Source organism: Doryrhamphus excisus, linkage group LG7 (genome assembly GCF_037039965.1).
Source record: "Doryrhamphus excisus strain RoL-2023G ecotype Guam linkage group LG7, RoL_Dexc_Guam_v1.1, whole genome shotgun sequence".
Classification (NCBI taxonomy): domain Eukaryota; kingdom Metazoa; phylum Chordata; class Actinopteri; order Syngnathiformes; family Syngnathidae; genus Doryrhamphus; species Doryrhamphus excisus.
This window is the reverse complement of record NC_136363.1, coordinates 22339954-22355611: the sequence shown is the minus strand read 5'-3', so window position 1 is coordinate 22355611 and position 15658 is coordinate 22339954. Positions and strand designations below refer to the sequence as shown.

Below are 15658 nucleotides of genomic sequence, written 5' to 3'. Positions count from 1 at the left end.
GCCCACACCCTGCCATGATGTCAATTGCCTTGAGGAGAACAGCACGCAGCGTGGAACCTCCACCAGAAACACTCCTTCCACATTCCAATTGACATCTTCGTCCTGCCTGGACATTCATTGCAAGGTCATGGAAATTGTTGACATAATCCTGGAGCCGCCTTCATCAATCAAAACATTGGAGAACCTCCAACATCCCATCAAGACACACAACATCACACGCAGCTGTCATGGCAGCTAATCAATGATTAACTTCTTTTTACACTTGCATGACGCATGACTCGCCATCATTGCATGTACAGGTAAAAATGTCATGATGGCCACAGTTTGACCCTGGAACAGATTAATTCTCTTTGTGGGACAAAAAAGTCAGTCCTGTCTTTCTGGACAAAAAATGACATGAGAGGTCGTGCTATCTAACCAGTCAGCCATTTTGCTTTTACTTTAGCTTTCTGGTGTGATGATGACCAAAGAACTGCAAAGGCAACTAATTCCAAAGCCGTCATGTGACTTAAAACCTCGCCTGTACCGTGACCAAAAGTTTCAGGTAGGTATTTCCATTAGGTCCTACGGGCGATGGGAACACATCCACGGGTCCACAGTAAACAAACACCCCCATCCAGCCAACCACGCGGTCAGGAAAGCATTACCAATGGAGCGCCGCCTGCCCGGATGACCCTTAGGTCCCATCCTGGTATCCTAGGAGACACCGGCAGTGCCCACCTATGTGCCGTTTCAGTCCGAGCCGGTGTCCAGGCTTGCGGGCCGGTCCATTTCCCGCTGTCATGGTGCAGGAGAGGAAGGCGAGAAAGCCTCTTACGGGCCAAGTGAGCAAGCACGGTAATCCCCTCCATGTCTGCTCTGCAACTTGGCTAAGCCACGCACTCGTAATCCTACGAAGCAGACTTCCAAGACACACACATAACATGTATGTATATGCACATACAATGCACTCATAAACATGCATATTCACATGCATGTGTGCTAAAGCATGCATGCTAGTGATTATGTGCACACCTCGTCATCTCACGACCTACAAGCTCATGCAGTGAGAAGGTCTGAACCCAGCAATCATCACTCCAGGCCCCGAGGAGCCGCCAATTTTCAGACCGAAAATACTTTTTAGTCGCCAGGCGTTGCAGCTCTTGAGGGCCGGGGGTTGGCGTGACATCTACTCCTAGCCGGATGCGCACATGCACCTTTCGGGGGCCAAGAAAAAACAAAAACAAGGACGTCATCCAAATCCAACTGGAGCAAGACTCACTTTTGTCAAACCTGTCTGGGAGGCGGGCGCGCATGGCGGCACCGGCACCCCGGCTCGGGTCCTGAGGTTCGGAAGCGTCCTGCCTAAGGGTGGTCAACACTAACTGCTCTGCGGCCCCGGTGGGAGAAAACAACACACACAAGACAATAAGTAAATGTACACATACAGCACATATTTCAAATCACTGCATGATGCGTTCGTGTGCGCGGGAAACCATAAAAGGATGCTTGCAGGAGGACCAGCTGGAGCATTAACTGCACATGCCCGCCCCCTTGTGTCCGGCAGAGGTAAACACACAGTTGCTACCATTTCTTAGCGCTCACTATCTCTCTCCAAGGCATGTTTCGTTACTGAGCAGCCATGACAGTCGTATTATTATCTAACCACCGCAGATGCTTGACAGTTGGCCTAACTGCACGTGGTCCTCAATAAAACAACCAAAAAAAAACGCACAGTGCTGCGATTGAGCTCAAATTAATTAACATGACTCTGACATCATGGGTCATGGCGGACATCGTTACCGCAACACACACACACACACACACACACACTTTTAATAAAGGCCTCACAAGAGTCGCGAGTATGCTGGAGCCTATTGAGGAGAAAAGTTAAGACACTAAAATGATAAAAACAGCAAAAAGGCTCCGCCAAGTCATAATTAATAATACAATACATTTTCATAAATTACAATGTTTTGTAAAAAGTGATTATGTTTCAGTTTGTATATATCATCCAAAGTATTACAAAATTAAGAAATATTTGACTTTTTGACAAATTTTTCAAGTGACAGTGTTTCCAATGCAGTCATTGATTTGTGGTGGCTCGCCATGAATGCATTTGGACTGCCACAGATAGAGTTGGGGCTTTTTTTTACATTTGGTTCAAGCTGTTGTCGCCCTCGCTCCAAAACACATAATAACGGGACAATAACGCCGCGTGTACACAAACCCAGGCTGGAGTTTTGCATCATGACCAACGATGCAAATTAGATGATGACATCATGGACTGCATGAGTGCAGTTTGTGGGAAACACTGAAAGACTTATGAATTGGTAGATATACTAGATTTGTTTTAGCCTCTTTTAACAATACTAAAAATAGAATAACGGCCCGCTGCATCCTTTCCATTGTAGTCATGCAGTCCTGTGTAGTAAAGGTTTGGATCCCCGTGTCTTCCATTGTGTCAAAGGTCTGCATACCGCGTGTACTAAAAGTGACAGTCGTCATAATTAAAAGGAAATTGAAAAAACAAACAGCTGGACGTGGCTGCGGACGTCATGGCCAACGTGTGGCGGAGCTAATTGGAGCAGAGAATCAAGAGGTCAAGCTCCCGAGAGATTACAGACACACCACTGCTGTCTTTTGCAGGCTTCTCCACGCTTGGACTGCACTCAAATGAACATGAGGAACAGAGAATGGATGAGAACATCAGAGCTGGCCTGTTTCAAGCTAAAAATCCACGGTGCTTAAAATAGACGGAACCCAGGACCCGGGAGCATCCCTGGAATCATGATATAAAATCATAGAAACATGGGACGCTCCTCGCTCCTCTCTTCTAATAAATTGTCCCGCTTTCTATTTCTGGAAGCTGCAAGCCGCATGGGCATGCAGCCACACAACAGCCTCGCGCTATTTCAATAACCCCCCCCCACCGGTGAGACCAACACATTGTGCTCCATTCCAGGACAATCCAGGGCTGCCATCCTGTGCCGCCTTTAACAAGACACCTTTCGTTATGTAAGCATAAGATCTTAACAGCTAGTTATGAAGGAAACAGCTCGTATGGTTCTAGATAGAGCAAGGAACCATATTTGGTTCCTGAGCTAACACCTATCCGAGTATACATGACAACCATGGAAGGTATTTTTAAATCATTGGACTAATATAGGTACCTCTTTAGACAGTCATGTGACTTTTAAGTCGCCGGTTAATAGGCTGTTCTCAAACTGGTGGACAAATCTGGTCTCTGGACTCTTGCCTCCACAGATAACCGTCATCCTGTATGCATGGATGTTGGAAAGCAGTCAATACCAGAGAAGAAGAAGCCGTGCAAGAACACCAAAGCTCATTTGAAGCAGCTGACCTTCCAGCAAAACCAGGTCCACACCTCCCATGTGAGGTCATCAGACCCGATGAACACCAGCACCTCCTTGGCAGTCCCAGCTAACATCAACGCAAACATGCCGCAGTCCTGGCTGGACCTGGCGTTAGTATGCTTAGCACATCAGCCGGCAAGGCCGCCATGCCCTCGGGCCTCCTTGTGGATGTCAAAGAACCGCTTTACGACACCTCGGCTAACACAACGGAAGGCGAACCATGACATTTAAAACAAACCTTTGATGTGCATCTTACCTCCCTCGCTGTGTATCTTCTTGGCCCTCCGGTTGAAATACATCTTGAGCTGGGACGAGGAGGCGGGAGCGGTGACATGCTCAGGACTCGCCCGCAGAGCCGAGGAGGAGGAAGAGGAGGAAGAGAAGGAGGACGGTCGCCCCGGGAGGCGGCCGGCGCTGCCGCTCTTGACCGGGGATCATGTTCCGTCTGACCGCGGACGTAGTGGCGGTAGTGTTGATGGAAGGAGGATGGCGGCTGCACACAGCAAAACAAGCACACTGTTTGTTAGTTTCGCAAGCCAGTTCCGGTGTGCTTTCGTATTTCAAATTAAGACACACTACCCTCACGTTTAGGCCCATCGTGTTCATCTCACGGACATTTTGTTTCTTCCTTGTTATTTAAAAGCTTTGTAAACGTAAATTAGTCCAATACCGACCGTCTGAAGGACAACATCAATAGACACATCCAGTAAAAGCTTTTACTTTGAAGGGTAAATATCGCGTTTTCCCTTAGCTTGCTATCTAGCTTTACGTATTCATTTATTGAGTTCTTGGTCGTGTTGGTGGATGTATTTCATTTGGATTATTTGATTTTAATACAATTGTAAATAAAATAAAAAATAAACAGAAAACAGAGAAATTAACAGAGAAATTAAAACGATATTAAAGCCACTTTCCACTGCACTGGAGCATGACTTCCATCCTTCTTTGACAACTGCAATAATGCTTATAAATGTAATCATTGACAGAAACACACAACGCCAGGCAAGCTGCGTTTTATTGTGTTGTCGAGGAGAGCTAGGAAATTATTTTTTGCACATGGGGGGGGGGAAACCTCAGCATCACACAGGAACATAATACACATTCATGGTATCAGTCTCCATATTGATCATTTGTTAGAAAATGAATAGGCACTGCCCCTACCCAAACCTGCTGGAACTTCCCTGAGCAGCAACATGCTGCGAACCGCTCGCACATCATTCAACCACATGGGACTTCATTTTAAATCCAAACATCATCTTTCATGTCACACCTACCTCATGATGCATAATCGCTACAGATTATCTCGTCAGGCTATCTGAGACGGTACCGGGTCTCTAAGGGCTGAATTGAAGATTTGCGAGACTTGAGAGTGAAGATGATCATCAGGCATGACAATGTGAACAGCCATCAACAGCCAAACAACAAAAACAAAAAGACATGAATACATTTCATTGTGTATTGCACAAGTCTAGATTCCTGATTATCACGTGCCGTCCGCATGTGTGGAGAGAACTTAGTGTAGAATACTGGATTTAGTAGACAATTTAAATACACAACTCATACACATGCCCATAGAACAACACCTTCATTAAAGCAATAAACAATGAAAGGACACTTTAAAATGGAGGCCAGCGTGTCGAGTGTCCTCCAAAGTGTGGTAGGGTATTTACAGCCTACACTCAACCAATCCAATCGAAAAGTCGTTTCTGTCGAGCGGAACGGGAGACTTAAAAACGGGAAACTATCCGCAGCAGCTGAAAAATCTCATCAGCATTCATAGGAAATCGAACAACGCTGAAACCAGAGGCTACAAAAATAATTTGTTAATTGAAGTCACTGGCTAGTTGGAACTGATTAAGCATACTTGAAACTAGACGGTGCTTGTGAAATTAGTTTATTAAAAATGACTGGAATTACCCACTGTACACTCTTATGGCGTGTCCTCACTTGACAGGTTCGCTTTGGATAAATAAATACGCAAGAGGCCCGATTTGTCAAACGTAAAGTGAACGCTAAACGCAGCCAAAACACCAGACTGTGTCGAAATAACAGCAGGGAACACGGGGAAATCCTGAATAGTACTTTAGTTTGATACAGGCACCTTTGTGTATCAAAGGCCAGTCCCATTCAAAGTGTGAACAAAGCGTAGGACATTTCACTGCTGGCTTGTTTCAGCATGAATATATTTGACTTTAAATGATTGGCTTTCATACCCCCCCCCCCAATGATTTCTTTGTATAACGTTAAAACTATCGAGAAGGGATGGGAGCACTATGTACACGCGGTCCACGCGGGCCGCTCAGTCCTGGTGCGCGGCCAGGATGGGCTGCCTGCAGATGGGGCAGGTGTTGTTCTCCGAGAGCCAGCGGTCGATGCAGTGGATGTGGAACTCGTGCGAGCAGGGCAGGCGCCGCAGCTTGTTTCCCTGGGCGTAGTCGTTGATGCAAACGCTGCACGCGCGGCCCGCCTCCCCCTCCAGGCTGGCCTGGCCGTAGGAGCGTGTGGCCAAATTGTCAATCTGCTCTTTGGTCAGGCCGCGAGGGTGCTCATCCTCCTCTTCGTCGTTCAACAGGAAGAACTGCGCTAGCCGCAAGATGGGGAGAGTGCCGTTTTCTACGAGGTTGTTAGTGTCTCTGCTGGTGGGCCGGCCCTCTGTGGCGCTCACCGGTCCTCCCCCGAGTCTGGCCTGACCGCCGCGCTCCTCCTCGTTCCCCGCTGGCCCCACCCTCTCTGGATCAAGTCCAGCTGAGCCCACCTGACCGGATGTGTTCTCGTGGGTGTACAAGCGTCCGGCTGGGCTAGGGCTGCTATTCGTCAAGCTAACGTCCATGTGGCTCGGGGACACGCTTTCAGAATCTGCCTCGGTCTCCATGAGAGAGCTCAGCTCTCCAAATCCGGTCATGATCTGGCGCAGAATGGAGCGCAGTGCAGTTGAGTTGGGTTCCCCCAGGCCGGTCTCGCTGATGCGCCGCAGCGGGATCCGAATAGTGCTCACGTACGTGCGGATCCCCGCTCGCTCCGACCTGGAGATGGTGCGGCGAAATCCACCGCTGTCGCTTTCAAAAGTGACCGTGTTCTCGGCAACACGGGCTCGAGAGCGCGTTCGGCTGGCAATGCTGTCCCGGTCTCGGTTTTCTCCGGGTCTGATCCTCCTCACTTGCAGGTCCAGCATGATGGTAGGGTGGCGGCGGACTGATGAAGCTCCTGATGAAGTCAAATGTGATTCATTTTCACGCTCGCCAGTCTCAACAGCTGGCTCCGTTTCGGCTGCAGGTTCTGCTGCAGCCTCCCCCGTCTCCATGGAGACAGAGCTGGTACCGCTTCCTGTGTCGACAATGTGGATGCTCGAGCCGCTGATACCACTGGGCACCGGGGTCGTGACGGGGCTCCTGTGTAAGGGAGACCGACTTCGCCTGGAGGTGCGGGGTGGGGCCAAGCTCCCTGCCGCAGCCCTGCGCGATCGTCCGCGTGATCGAGTCCTGCGTGATTCTTGCTCCACCGCGGGGGCCTGAGACCCAGACTGGGGCGACACACGGGGGCAGTCCAGGGATAAGGTCACGTCATCGCGGCCCCGCTCCATTTCGACTTGATTGGGGGCTTGATGTGAAGAAGGTGCTGACAGGTCGGAATGGGGGGCAACAGTGGGTGGCGGTACTAAAGAGTGCATGGCGGCCCCTCTCCTCGGAGCTGGAGGCGCCGCAGGAGCCGTAAGTGCAGTGGGGCCCACGGAAAGAGTGCTAGTGCTGCTGCGTGTGCGGCGTGTCTGCATCCTCCTGCTGAGGGCAGGCCGAGGGGACGGGTAAGGGGACGGCCGGGGCACGCTTGACGGCCGAGAGGCGGAGGAAGCGGTTCGGTTGGGAGGTGGACTTGGAGCAGCGGGGGGCTGCTCGGCCAAATCCAAAGTGTCACTCTGCTCCCCCGCTTCAGACTGATCGTGGTTGATGTTGATCTCCAGGCTGAAGCGGAACTCCCCGCTGTTGGGGTTGGTCCGGCTAACGGCGCGCCACGTCTGGTTGCCGCTCTGCCCGCTGCGGGTGGCGTTCCCAGTGCGCCTGAACGTGTTTAGCCACTCCAGTAAGGAGTCTCCGTTGGAGGTCTCTGCCCCGGGTTCTCCGTGGGTGCCTGCAAAGAGCACGTTTAAGACTGTAAGCAACACCCCATTTAAATCGTCTTTTTAAACTTAATCATCATCGTGGAGATATTCCACCTGTTCCTCGCCGCCCGCCAGACCCCCTCTCCTCTCCACTGCCGCCCTGCTGCTCCACCGGGTCAGCAGCCGGCAAGCGCTGCACCGTGCTGGGCTGAGATGACTCGCGCTCCTTTGCGCCATCAAGACGCTGTTGGAGCTCCTCGGCGGTCACCTCTCCTGTATGAAAATAAAATTGGGATGAGCAAAGCTAAAAATACTAGAAAGCAGCAGCTTCAATAATTTAAAAAAAGTATTCTTTCTTAATTTCTAATAGTATCAGCACATGACCAAGCTAAAGCACCTCCCTTCCATTTGCTTAGCTTGCACAGGCTTTTTCATGACATCATACGACACCCCCAATCTAAGTGTCCCTCCTCACCGGGGGTCCCCAGCAGGTTGCTGTCTCTCATGAGTCGATACTCCTCCTCGCTCAGCTCATTGATAAAATGATAATACGCCTCCTCCCTTCGAAGACGCTCTGCCTGTCTCCGACGCTCGTCTCCCCCCCCAGGAGGGTCCATTACCATGAACAGTGCTGGTAAAACAGACCAGAGCAGTGTCATTGTCCATAATTATATAATCATCAGTAGCTTTTGCTCACAGGTTTAATGAATACTCAAGGACACAAGGAGGTTCGTGACGCAATGGAAGCCATGTTTGTCAGTTTGCCTCAACTATAAACAGCTAAACTGTCAGCTGTGGCGTCGTCCATTTTCCCTCAACAGGCACAGGCAGCAGACTGACACCACCTACAGTAATCTCGTTAACGTTGCTAGTGTTGAGCCCCGAGTTTAAGACATCATAATGAGCTGAAACAACAGTTAAAAGACATCCTCACATCGACGCATTTGTCGTGGCCGTTGGTATTATTTGTTCGTGGCCGGGTTTTGACAGATGCTACGGAAGGCCACGTTGAAGACAGGGCGATAAAGCAAAGTAAAGTGGCGTTGTCCTCGTTGGGCAGCAGCCAATCATCGGCTGGTTACAAATGAGCGACGAGCCAAGCGTCCAATCGCGGTCAACGGAGGTGGGGCGAAGCGAAAAGGACAGGGTCTCCATGTAAACGAAGGCAAAGACAAAAGAATTCGCTTTTCATAAGTGTTACAAAACTATGACGATGGTAAAGTGTGCCGTCGCCGCCGCCAGATTTACAATACATTTCGCCGACACCACAAAGGCACACCGAGCTATTCTGAATGCGCAACGCCTTAGTTGCTAGCGGAGTACTAGCTAGTTAGCGCAAGTGACGATAGCGAATAGCAGCGGTTAGCCGACTCGCGGACGACCCAATGTTGAATAATTACCTACATATATATCAGATAAAGAGTTGTATCACTAAGTCAACGTGCAAGGTCGATAAAGCCAAGCACCAGTGGGGATTTACATGAGATGACAATGTCAAAGAAAAGACGTAGTACCCGATAGAGCAGCTGTAATATGGACGATTTCCTTCGTTTTCCTTCTCTCGCTCTACCCAAGATGGGACCAGTGGTGTCACGCCGAAACGATCCGTGTGGAAACACATACATTTGTTTGGCTTGGTTCCTGTGTCAGAAACCACAACAACAAATTTACTATAATAAATAAATGAACATATAAATAAATATGCATTTATTTATTAGTTTAGGTAGTTTAAGTTTAGATTTTGTTCAACTCTTCTAGTGCTGAAGGGTTCAAAGTGTATCCCCAAATTCAAATAAATACATGCAATATTTTGTTGTACTTTTGGACTTAACACAGATATTACTCTCTAAATAAACATCGTGGTTTTATTTTTAGCGAGAATAAGATCTTCCACGTTCCACGCTTTCTCTGCGAGGCCTTTTACGACATTTTACGACAGTGCCGCGCTGGAATACGACGTCGTTCCAGAGTAAAGTGCGTCTCTTTGGAGCAGATACCGGCTGAGAGGAACGCAGCTACAAGAAAAAGCAATAATAAAACTACACGCTTATTTCTCGCCTGGTCCACCCGAGCACCGCATATCCTTCGCCGGCGACATAATTTTTTCCCAGATAGCTCGATGTGGACCCTGGGCTGAAGAAAGAAAGAAAGAGCCACGCTGGGGGAAGGCAACTAGCTGAATTACCGAACCGAGCTCGTCGGAGTACTAGCCTAGTTGCCTTCCGAAGCGACGCTTTCAACGAGAAGAAAGGGGACGACACGTTTGGGGCCCAAACAGCGTTTGAAAAGATGGACTATGATTTCAAGGTGAAGCTGACCGGCGAACGAGAGCGTGTGGAGGACCTGTTTGAGTACGAAGGATGCAAAGTGGGCAGAGGCACCTACGGGCATGTTTACAAGGCGAAGAGAAAAGATGGGTGAGTGCAAAGACCAGCAAGGCCTCGCAGTCAAATACACGTTAAACATGCGCTCTTTTAACACTGACAGGTGCTTTGCTGGGTGCGTTTGCAGACACAGAAAAACACCACAATATTTATGAAATGTTTAGGTTTGTTTGTGTGTGCTTCTGCAGCTGGTCACGTATAAAGACACTGACGTGTGGCTGACAACAGACAATAGCGATCAAAACTGAGCCCTACTATCTTTGGAAAAGGCATATTGAACTGGTTTACCTAATGTTTTGACCAGTCACTATGCACAGCCTTGTGAATGATTATTTGGGGTTCTTCGTTAATCACCAAAGCCCCCTTTTTAGGTTATACGGTATTCATTGAAATGTAGCTATGATGCATATGTTTTTGGTCTCTTCCTAGTTCATTTGTAACCACACCTTGTTTCTCTGTTGTTTTAAGGCGGTATTTAAATATATCCAAGCTTGTGTTCCAAGCCACTTAGCTCATTGGTCTCCAGCTACATCCCATCAGTGTGATCTGTATTCACACAAACATGCAACTTAATTAAATTTTTTACTTAAGTACCATGCATTAAGTACCATGTTTTGACTAGATTGCTTATTTTGTCTTCATTTCTATTAGAAAACAGTCAACTGTCCTTCCGGGACCTCCCGCTAGGAAAGTCACTGGAAGTTTCTTAAAGCAGAACTAGACAATAAGAGAGCACAGCAATAATGATAAACAATAGTTAAAACAATGAAACAATATGGTGCATGGGGGGGTCATTTTCACTTGAAAGCAAGAGAACCGTGATTGGCATTTTGCAGAACTGTGCATCCTCAAGTAAGCAGTCCTAAAACGCCACAAACGAGCATTTAAAGCCGGTGTGTGTTCAGTTCTGAGGTCAGTCGCTGTGTATGCGACGGGCCGTCTCGTGGTTCCGCAGCAGTCGGAAGCGGCCTGAGGAGGAGGCACAAAGCCTGGGTTTATAAGGGGTGATTTAGGCAACGGAGAGGGGAGGGGTCGCGGCCAATTCATTCAAGTGAAGAGTCGTTCCCTTTCGCCAGCTGCCAGACAAGGCCCGCTTCCTCCCCCGCTCTGTTGTAGCCAGCCTCAGAGGTGAGCTTGATTACACAAATCTGGAGGTAATGAAACTCTGCTTCCCATCAGAGTCCCGATGCCAGCTGCCGAGCGCCCTCCCACCACCCCCTTTGCTCCCCTTTACGGTCCCATGCAGACCATTCTCAGGGGGGCTGCTCCAATGTTGATGTTGCTCAGCCTCTCCTGTGTGTTTGTAGGAAAGATGATAAGGACTACGCCCTCAAACAGATTGAAGGCACCGGCATCTCCATGTCAGCCTGCAGAGAGATTGCGGTAAGACGCTCCATCACTGCTAAGCTTTTAACCTTTGCACCATTCTCGACTTGTTGGGTCGTACCTGATTTCAGATGAGAAAACCATACAAAGTCGTAAAGCTTTTTTTTAACTGTCTAGGCAGAGTTTTTATGGTTTCAATCTTAGCAATATAAGCTAACCACTCTCATGAAAAGATAAAACATTCTCTTCAATGTAAGCAATGATGTAATTACATTTGATAACAAGCGATGACGCGTATCAGCTTCCTGCAAGCGAACCATTCCGATGAACATTCTTGGCTATCGAGTCAACACATTTGATAAAAAGTGAAGTTGTACGAAAGTCAGGAATGTTAATCACCACAAGCGTAAAAAGAGGTTAACTACTTCTGGTAATACACAAACTTTCTAGACAGCCAAGCGAGTGTAAGAAGAAGTTGACAGAACAGTAAAAACCATTCCGCTTGGCTCTGATAACAAGCAATACTACTTCCTGTGTCTATTCTAACTGCAGCTGCTGCGAGAGCTGAAGCACCCCAACGTCATCTCACTGCAGAAGGTTTTCCTGTCACACGCAGACCGAAAAGTGTGGCTGCTGTTTGACTACGCCGAGCACGACCTCTGGGTAGGCTACTTGTATACCGCACAGTGCACACTAACTCGCCTGAGTGGTATCCAGTCAACAGTATGTTTCAGAAAGACCGAATGACTCATCTCGTACGTAGCCTAGAGGGTTTTTATAATGGTTGGAAGGATCACCAAGATGCTTTTTCGTCGACTCGTTTGCCACCCTGACTCTTTTTGTTTTGTCTTTGCTCCAGCACATTATTAAGTTCCACAGAGCCTCCAAGGCCAACAAGAAGCCGCTGCAGCTTCCCAGAGGGATGGTCAAGTCTCTGCTCTACCAGATCCTGGATGGCATCCATTACCTCCATGCAAACTGGGTCCTGCACAGAGACCTCGTAAGCCAACTGGGGGAGTGGCGGGTGGAAGGGCATGAAGTGTTTTTGCTAGAAGGAAAGGGAAAAACAAGAGTGCATGGATGACTGTGTTTAGTCATGGTTCATAAATAACTTGTTGTTGTTGTGGTGGTGGTGCGCAGATGCGGCATGAATGAGATTAGAATGCATCATCATCATCATGTAGAAAAAGATTCATAGTCTTATGAATGTTGTCATTTAAAATACCCTCAAACTACAGTAAATGAATCTTAATTTGCCAAGATTTCAAAGGATGAGCTCAAGATGGCTGCTGTGGAGAGATTTGTCCACTAGAGGCCAGCAATGTACGCCATACATGTTCTTGTTCTTGGACATTCTCTGATGCAATTCCTGTTTGTGTTTTTCTCCTCAGAAACCAGCCAACATTTTAGTGATGGGGGAGGGGCCAGAGAGGGGTAGAGTAAAGATAGGTGTGTACATTGGCCAATCACTGACAGCTGTTACCGATGTCTGCTGTTTCTTAACTCATCAGTACATCTGCTCCGCAGCCGACATGGGCTTTGCCCGTCTCTTCAATTCACCGCTGAAGCCTTTAGCCGACCTCGACCCGGTGGTCGTCACATTCTGGTACAGGGCGCCTGAACTGCTGCTGGGGGCCCGGCACTACACCAAAGCCATCGGTGAGTCACGGCGCCACGCTGCCCGTCCTCATGCTGCTGTTCTTCAGACTTCATCAACTTCTTTCTGGCACACTCTCGCAGACATCTGGGCGATAGGCTGCATCTTTGCGGAGCTGCTGACGTCTGAGCCCATATTCCACTGTCGCCAGGAGGACATCAAGACCAGTAACCCTTACCATCACGACCAGCTTGACCGCATCTTCAATGTCATGGGCTTCCCTGCTGGTGAGACACTGATGAACACATGTTCATGGGACTTTCTGTGGATGGAGCTTGTCCTGCCAACTCTGTACAGCGCATGCTAACTTTGCTTCAGACCCACTAGATCCTTAAAGACGGCAACTAGTGACAAACGTAGCGATTTTTTTTTCTGGTCTTATCGGGCACTTTTGGAGACTATCTAAAAGCACTACGAGGTGGCTCCATCTTGCTTGCAACGGAAGAACAGCCATTTGTATTTCTAAATCTATCAATCCAGCAACATCTAGCAATCCACAGCCACACATAGATTGCGGTCCTGGGGGGAACCTTGGGCCATTGTCAGTAATGTGGTTTGAGAGCTGACACTTTGGGACAATGACACGGAAACGTCTACTTACTTCCGGGCGGGGCGGGGAGTAACATTTCATTTCAGCCTATCTTTTCCAGTTCAGTGAAGCTGCCTCAGTCATTTCGATCCTCCATCTTCTCTTGTTGCGTAATCCTCCAGTCAGCATGAAGGATTTTGTTTTCCCACTTTTTCTTGTGTTGGACGAGAGATCCGCGTGTATGCTGTGAATGTTCCTGCTGCCAGCAGGGTGCCCGGACAGCAAAGCATTAGAAAAAGATGCTAATCCACACACGACAAGATGCATAACAGGGGGAGGGGTGGGCGCAACACACTGTAATCTTGTCTTCCCTTCATTTGACAGATAAAGACTGGGAGGACATCAAAAAGATGCCTGAGCACTCCACGCTGATGAAAGACTTCAGAAGGAACACGTGAGTCTGGCCGAGTCCCACTTTCGCTCGACATCTGAAGCAATTTCAACAGCCGGTACTACGCTCATCCGCTTTCAGATACACAAACTGCAGCCTTATAAAGTACATGGAGAAACACAAAGTCAAGCCAGACAGCAAAGCATTCCATCTGGTGAGTGAAAATGCACACAGGGCTAAGCTCTGCTTCTTCCTGCTTCTTTTCGGACATGATGAGTTGGGTCATGGTGTCATATTCCATAGTGTCTCTTGATTTTGATTTCACGTGATGCATTGAACTACAGCTGCAGAAGCTACTGACCATGGACCCCATCCGTAGAATCACATCCGAGCAGGCAATGCAGGACCCCTACTTTTTGGAGGAGCCGCTGCCCACCTCGGAGTAAGCATCGTTTGGAATCATCCTTTGCTGCTACTCGGACCAATGACAAGGGTGTCTTTTTTTCTCTCCAGTGTGTTTGCAGGTTGTCAGATTCCTTACCCCAAGAGGGAATTTCTGACAGAGGAGGAGCCGGACGACAAGGCAGACAAAGTAAGACAGGAATGTATTTCCTTCTTCTAAAAGACAGTAGGCCTCCAGAGAGTCTGTGTGTTCACTGGTGTACCGCCACGATTGCCCAATAATTGTGCTTGTTTGTGCCGACCTGCAGAAGAACCAGCAGCAGCAGCAGGGAAACAACCACACAAACGGGGCGGGGCACACCGGCAACCCCGACAACAGCCACGCCCAGGGCCCGCCTCTGAAGAAAGTGCGAGTTGTCCCGCCCACCACTACCTCAGGTGGCCTCATCATGACCTCAGACTACCAGGTAGCGTGTCTACATCTCACCTGGTTGCTGCTCTTGGATTTGACCAAATCTTTATTGGCCAAAATGTATTATGATGATGATGTAAATAATAATTAACATTGATCTCTGCAGCGCTCCAATCCACATGCTGCCTACCAGAACCCCGGACCAAGCACATCACTGCCCCAAAGCAGCATGGGATACTCCTCTACCTCCCAACAGCCGCCACAGTACTCCCACCAGACCCACCGCTACTGAAAATGGCCGCATGTCGGATCTCTGAACAAAAATCACACACATAACACACATGCTGCGCCCCCCGCCCCTGTCGCCTCCCTCATAACACTTACCCTCACTACTCCCTTTTGAAAGAATGTACTGAGGGATGAGGGGGCGACAACGCTCCCCCGCCACCACAGCCCCACAGGGGCCACCCCTCTCTGCTGCTTCAAGATATAGAGTGCAGCAGAGCGCAAGTGTTAGCAGCACTGCTACATAGCACCAATCCAATGAGTGATAAACGGGGACGGGGGAGAAGAGTCCTCCGGCATACGCACCCCCCAGCCAGTAGCCCTCTCACTGTCAAAGCTTGGATGAGACTGAAAAAGCTGCTATTTGACTGCCAGCATTGACAGATTCCATGTCCGTCTGTCCTACTGTTTGTCTCTGTCTTTTCTTCGTATGCCCCGCCCCCCAGCTGAGGACTGAACTGCAGTGGAAGCATGCTGGGACGCAACCCTGTTGTGAAAGGACAAAAGAAGAAAATTATTTTTAGTTGTTTTTAATTTAATCCGTTTTCATGGCAATTATGGCGAAGCAGCTTATGCTGTGGGCAAGCCTTACAAACATGAATGGCATGGAGGATGGCGGATGCAAATGCATTGTACTGTATTGTATGGAGATATTTTACATGACGCAAGTATCCTGACAATAAAAGTGGAAACAGTCAACAACAGTGGTGGAAACACTTGTATCATCTATTCTGTGCCAGGGTGTTCTTTCAGTCCGACTCCGAAGAGGCCATTTTTAATGTTGCGTGTGCATCCAGCATGATAAATTTACTGAAATTTAATG

The 15658-nt window shown here is 48.6% G+C and overlaps 3 protein-coding genes across 9 annotated transcripts in view; 1 reads left to right on the top strand and 2 right to left on the bottom strand.

Moving 5' to 3' along the window:
- The window catches only part of atp8a2 (ATPase phospholipid transporting 8A2), a 34051-nt gene extending 30175 nt beyond the window's left edge, over positions 1 to 3876 (bottom strand). For 2 of the 4 annotated variants that reach the window (XM_078792488.1, XM_058060697.2), the window contains exon 1: positions 3613 to 3876. In XM_078792488.1, the coding sequence (XP_078648614.1) occupies positions 3613 to 3655 (43 nt within the window). In that variant the 5' untranslated portion in view covers positions 3656 to 3876. Of the gene's footprint in view, positions 1 to 647; positions 1168 to 1261; positions 1370 to 3612 lie in introns of those variants that run through there. The other 2 variants (XM_058060692.2, XM_058060698.2) reach the window with 2 other exon arrangements.
- Positions 3877 to 4353: 477 nt separating this feature from the next.
- Positions 4354 to 9085, bottom strand: rnf6 (ring finger protein (C3H2C3 type) 6). 3 transcript variants are annotated; one of them, XM_058060703.2, is made up of 4 exons: positions 8964 to 9085; positions 7925 to 8080; positions 7564 to 7722; positions 4354 to 7478 (listed from the first exon to the last, which is right to left on the bottom strand). In XM_058060703.2, exons 2-4 carry the CDS (start codon positions 8070 to 8072, stop codon positions 5656 to 5658), a joined length of 2130 nt encoding a protein of 709 aa, XP_057916686.2. In that variant the 5' UTR covers positions 8073 to 8080; positions 8964 to 9085; the 3' UTR covers positions 4354 to 5655. The 3 variants fall into 3 exon arrangements, with proteins under 3 accessions (XP_057916686.2, XP_057916687.2, XP_057916685.2); XM_058060704.2 differs by having other exon boundaries at positions 8854 to 8965; XM_058060702.2 differs by lacking the exon at positions 8964 to 9085 and adding an exon at positions 8384 to 8832.
- A 283-nt stretch (positions 9086 to 9368) lies between these two features.
- Positions 9369 to 15333, top strand: cdk8 (cyclin dependent kinase 8). Of its 2 annotated transcripts, none has more exons than XM_058060706.2 (13): positions 9369 to 9866; positions 11141 to 11216; positions 11712 to 11822; positions 12019 to 12159; positions 12551 to 12608; positions 12687 to 12818; positions 12900 to 13043; positions 13730 to 13799; positions 13878 to 13950; positions 14081 to 14178; positions 14250 to 14337; positions 14447 to 14605; positions 14717 to 15333. In XM_058060706.2, the coding sequence occupies exons 1-13, from the start codon at positions 9739 to 9741 to the stop codon at positions 14840 to 14842; spliced, it is 1404 nt and encodes a 467-aa protein (XP_057916689.1). In that variant the 5' UTR covers positions 9369 to 9738; the 3' UTR covers positions 14843 to 15333. The 2 variants fall into 2 exon arrangements, with proteins under 2 accessions (XP_057916689.1, XP_057916691.1); XM_058060708.2 differs by having other exon boundaries at positions 9374 to 9866; positions 14250 to 14328.
- The last annotated feature ends 325 nt before the right edge of the window (positions 15334 to 15658 follow it).

Bases quoted from the DNA above. Each gene is read 5' to 3' on its own strand.
- rnf6 (XM_058060702.2), bottom strand. The intron at 7,723-7,924 runs GTGAGGAGGGAC...ATTTTCATACAG, and splicing joins CAACCTGCTGGGGACCCCCG to GAGAGGTGACCGCCGAGGAG. The intron at 7,479-7,563 runs GTGGAATATCTC...TGCTCTTTGCAG, and splicing joins TGGCGGGCGGCGAGGAACAG to GCACCCACGGAGAACCCGGG.
- cdk8 (XM_058060706.2), top strand. From the start codon at position 9,739: ATGGACTATGATTTCAAGGTGAAGCTGACCGGCGAACGAGAGCGTGTG. The intron at 13,951-14,080 runs GTGAGTGAAAAT...ATTGAACTACAG, and splicing joins ACAGCAAAGCATTCCATCTG to CTGCAGAAGCTACTGACCAT. The intron at 14,606-14,716 runs GTAGCGTGTCTA...TGATCTCTGCAG, and splicing joins TCATGACCTCAGACTACCAG to CGCTCCAATCCACATGCTGC.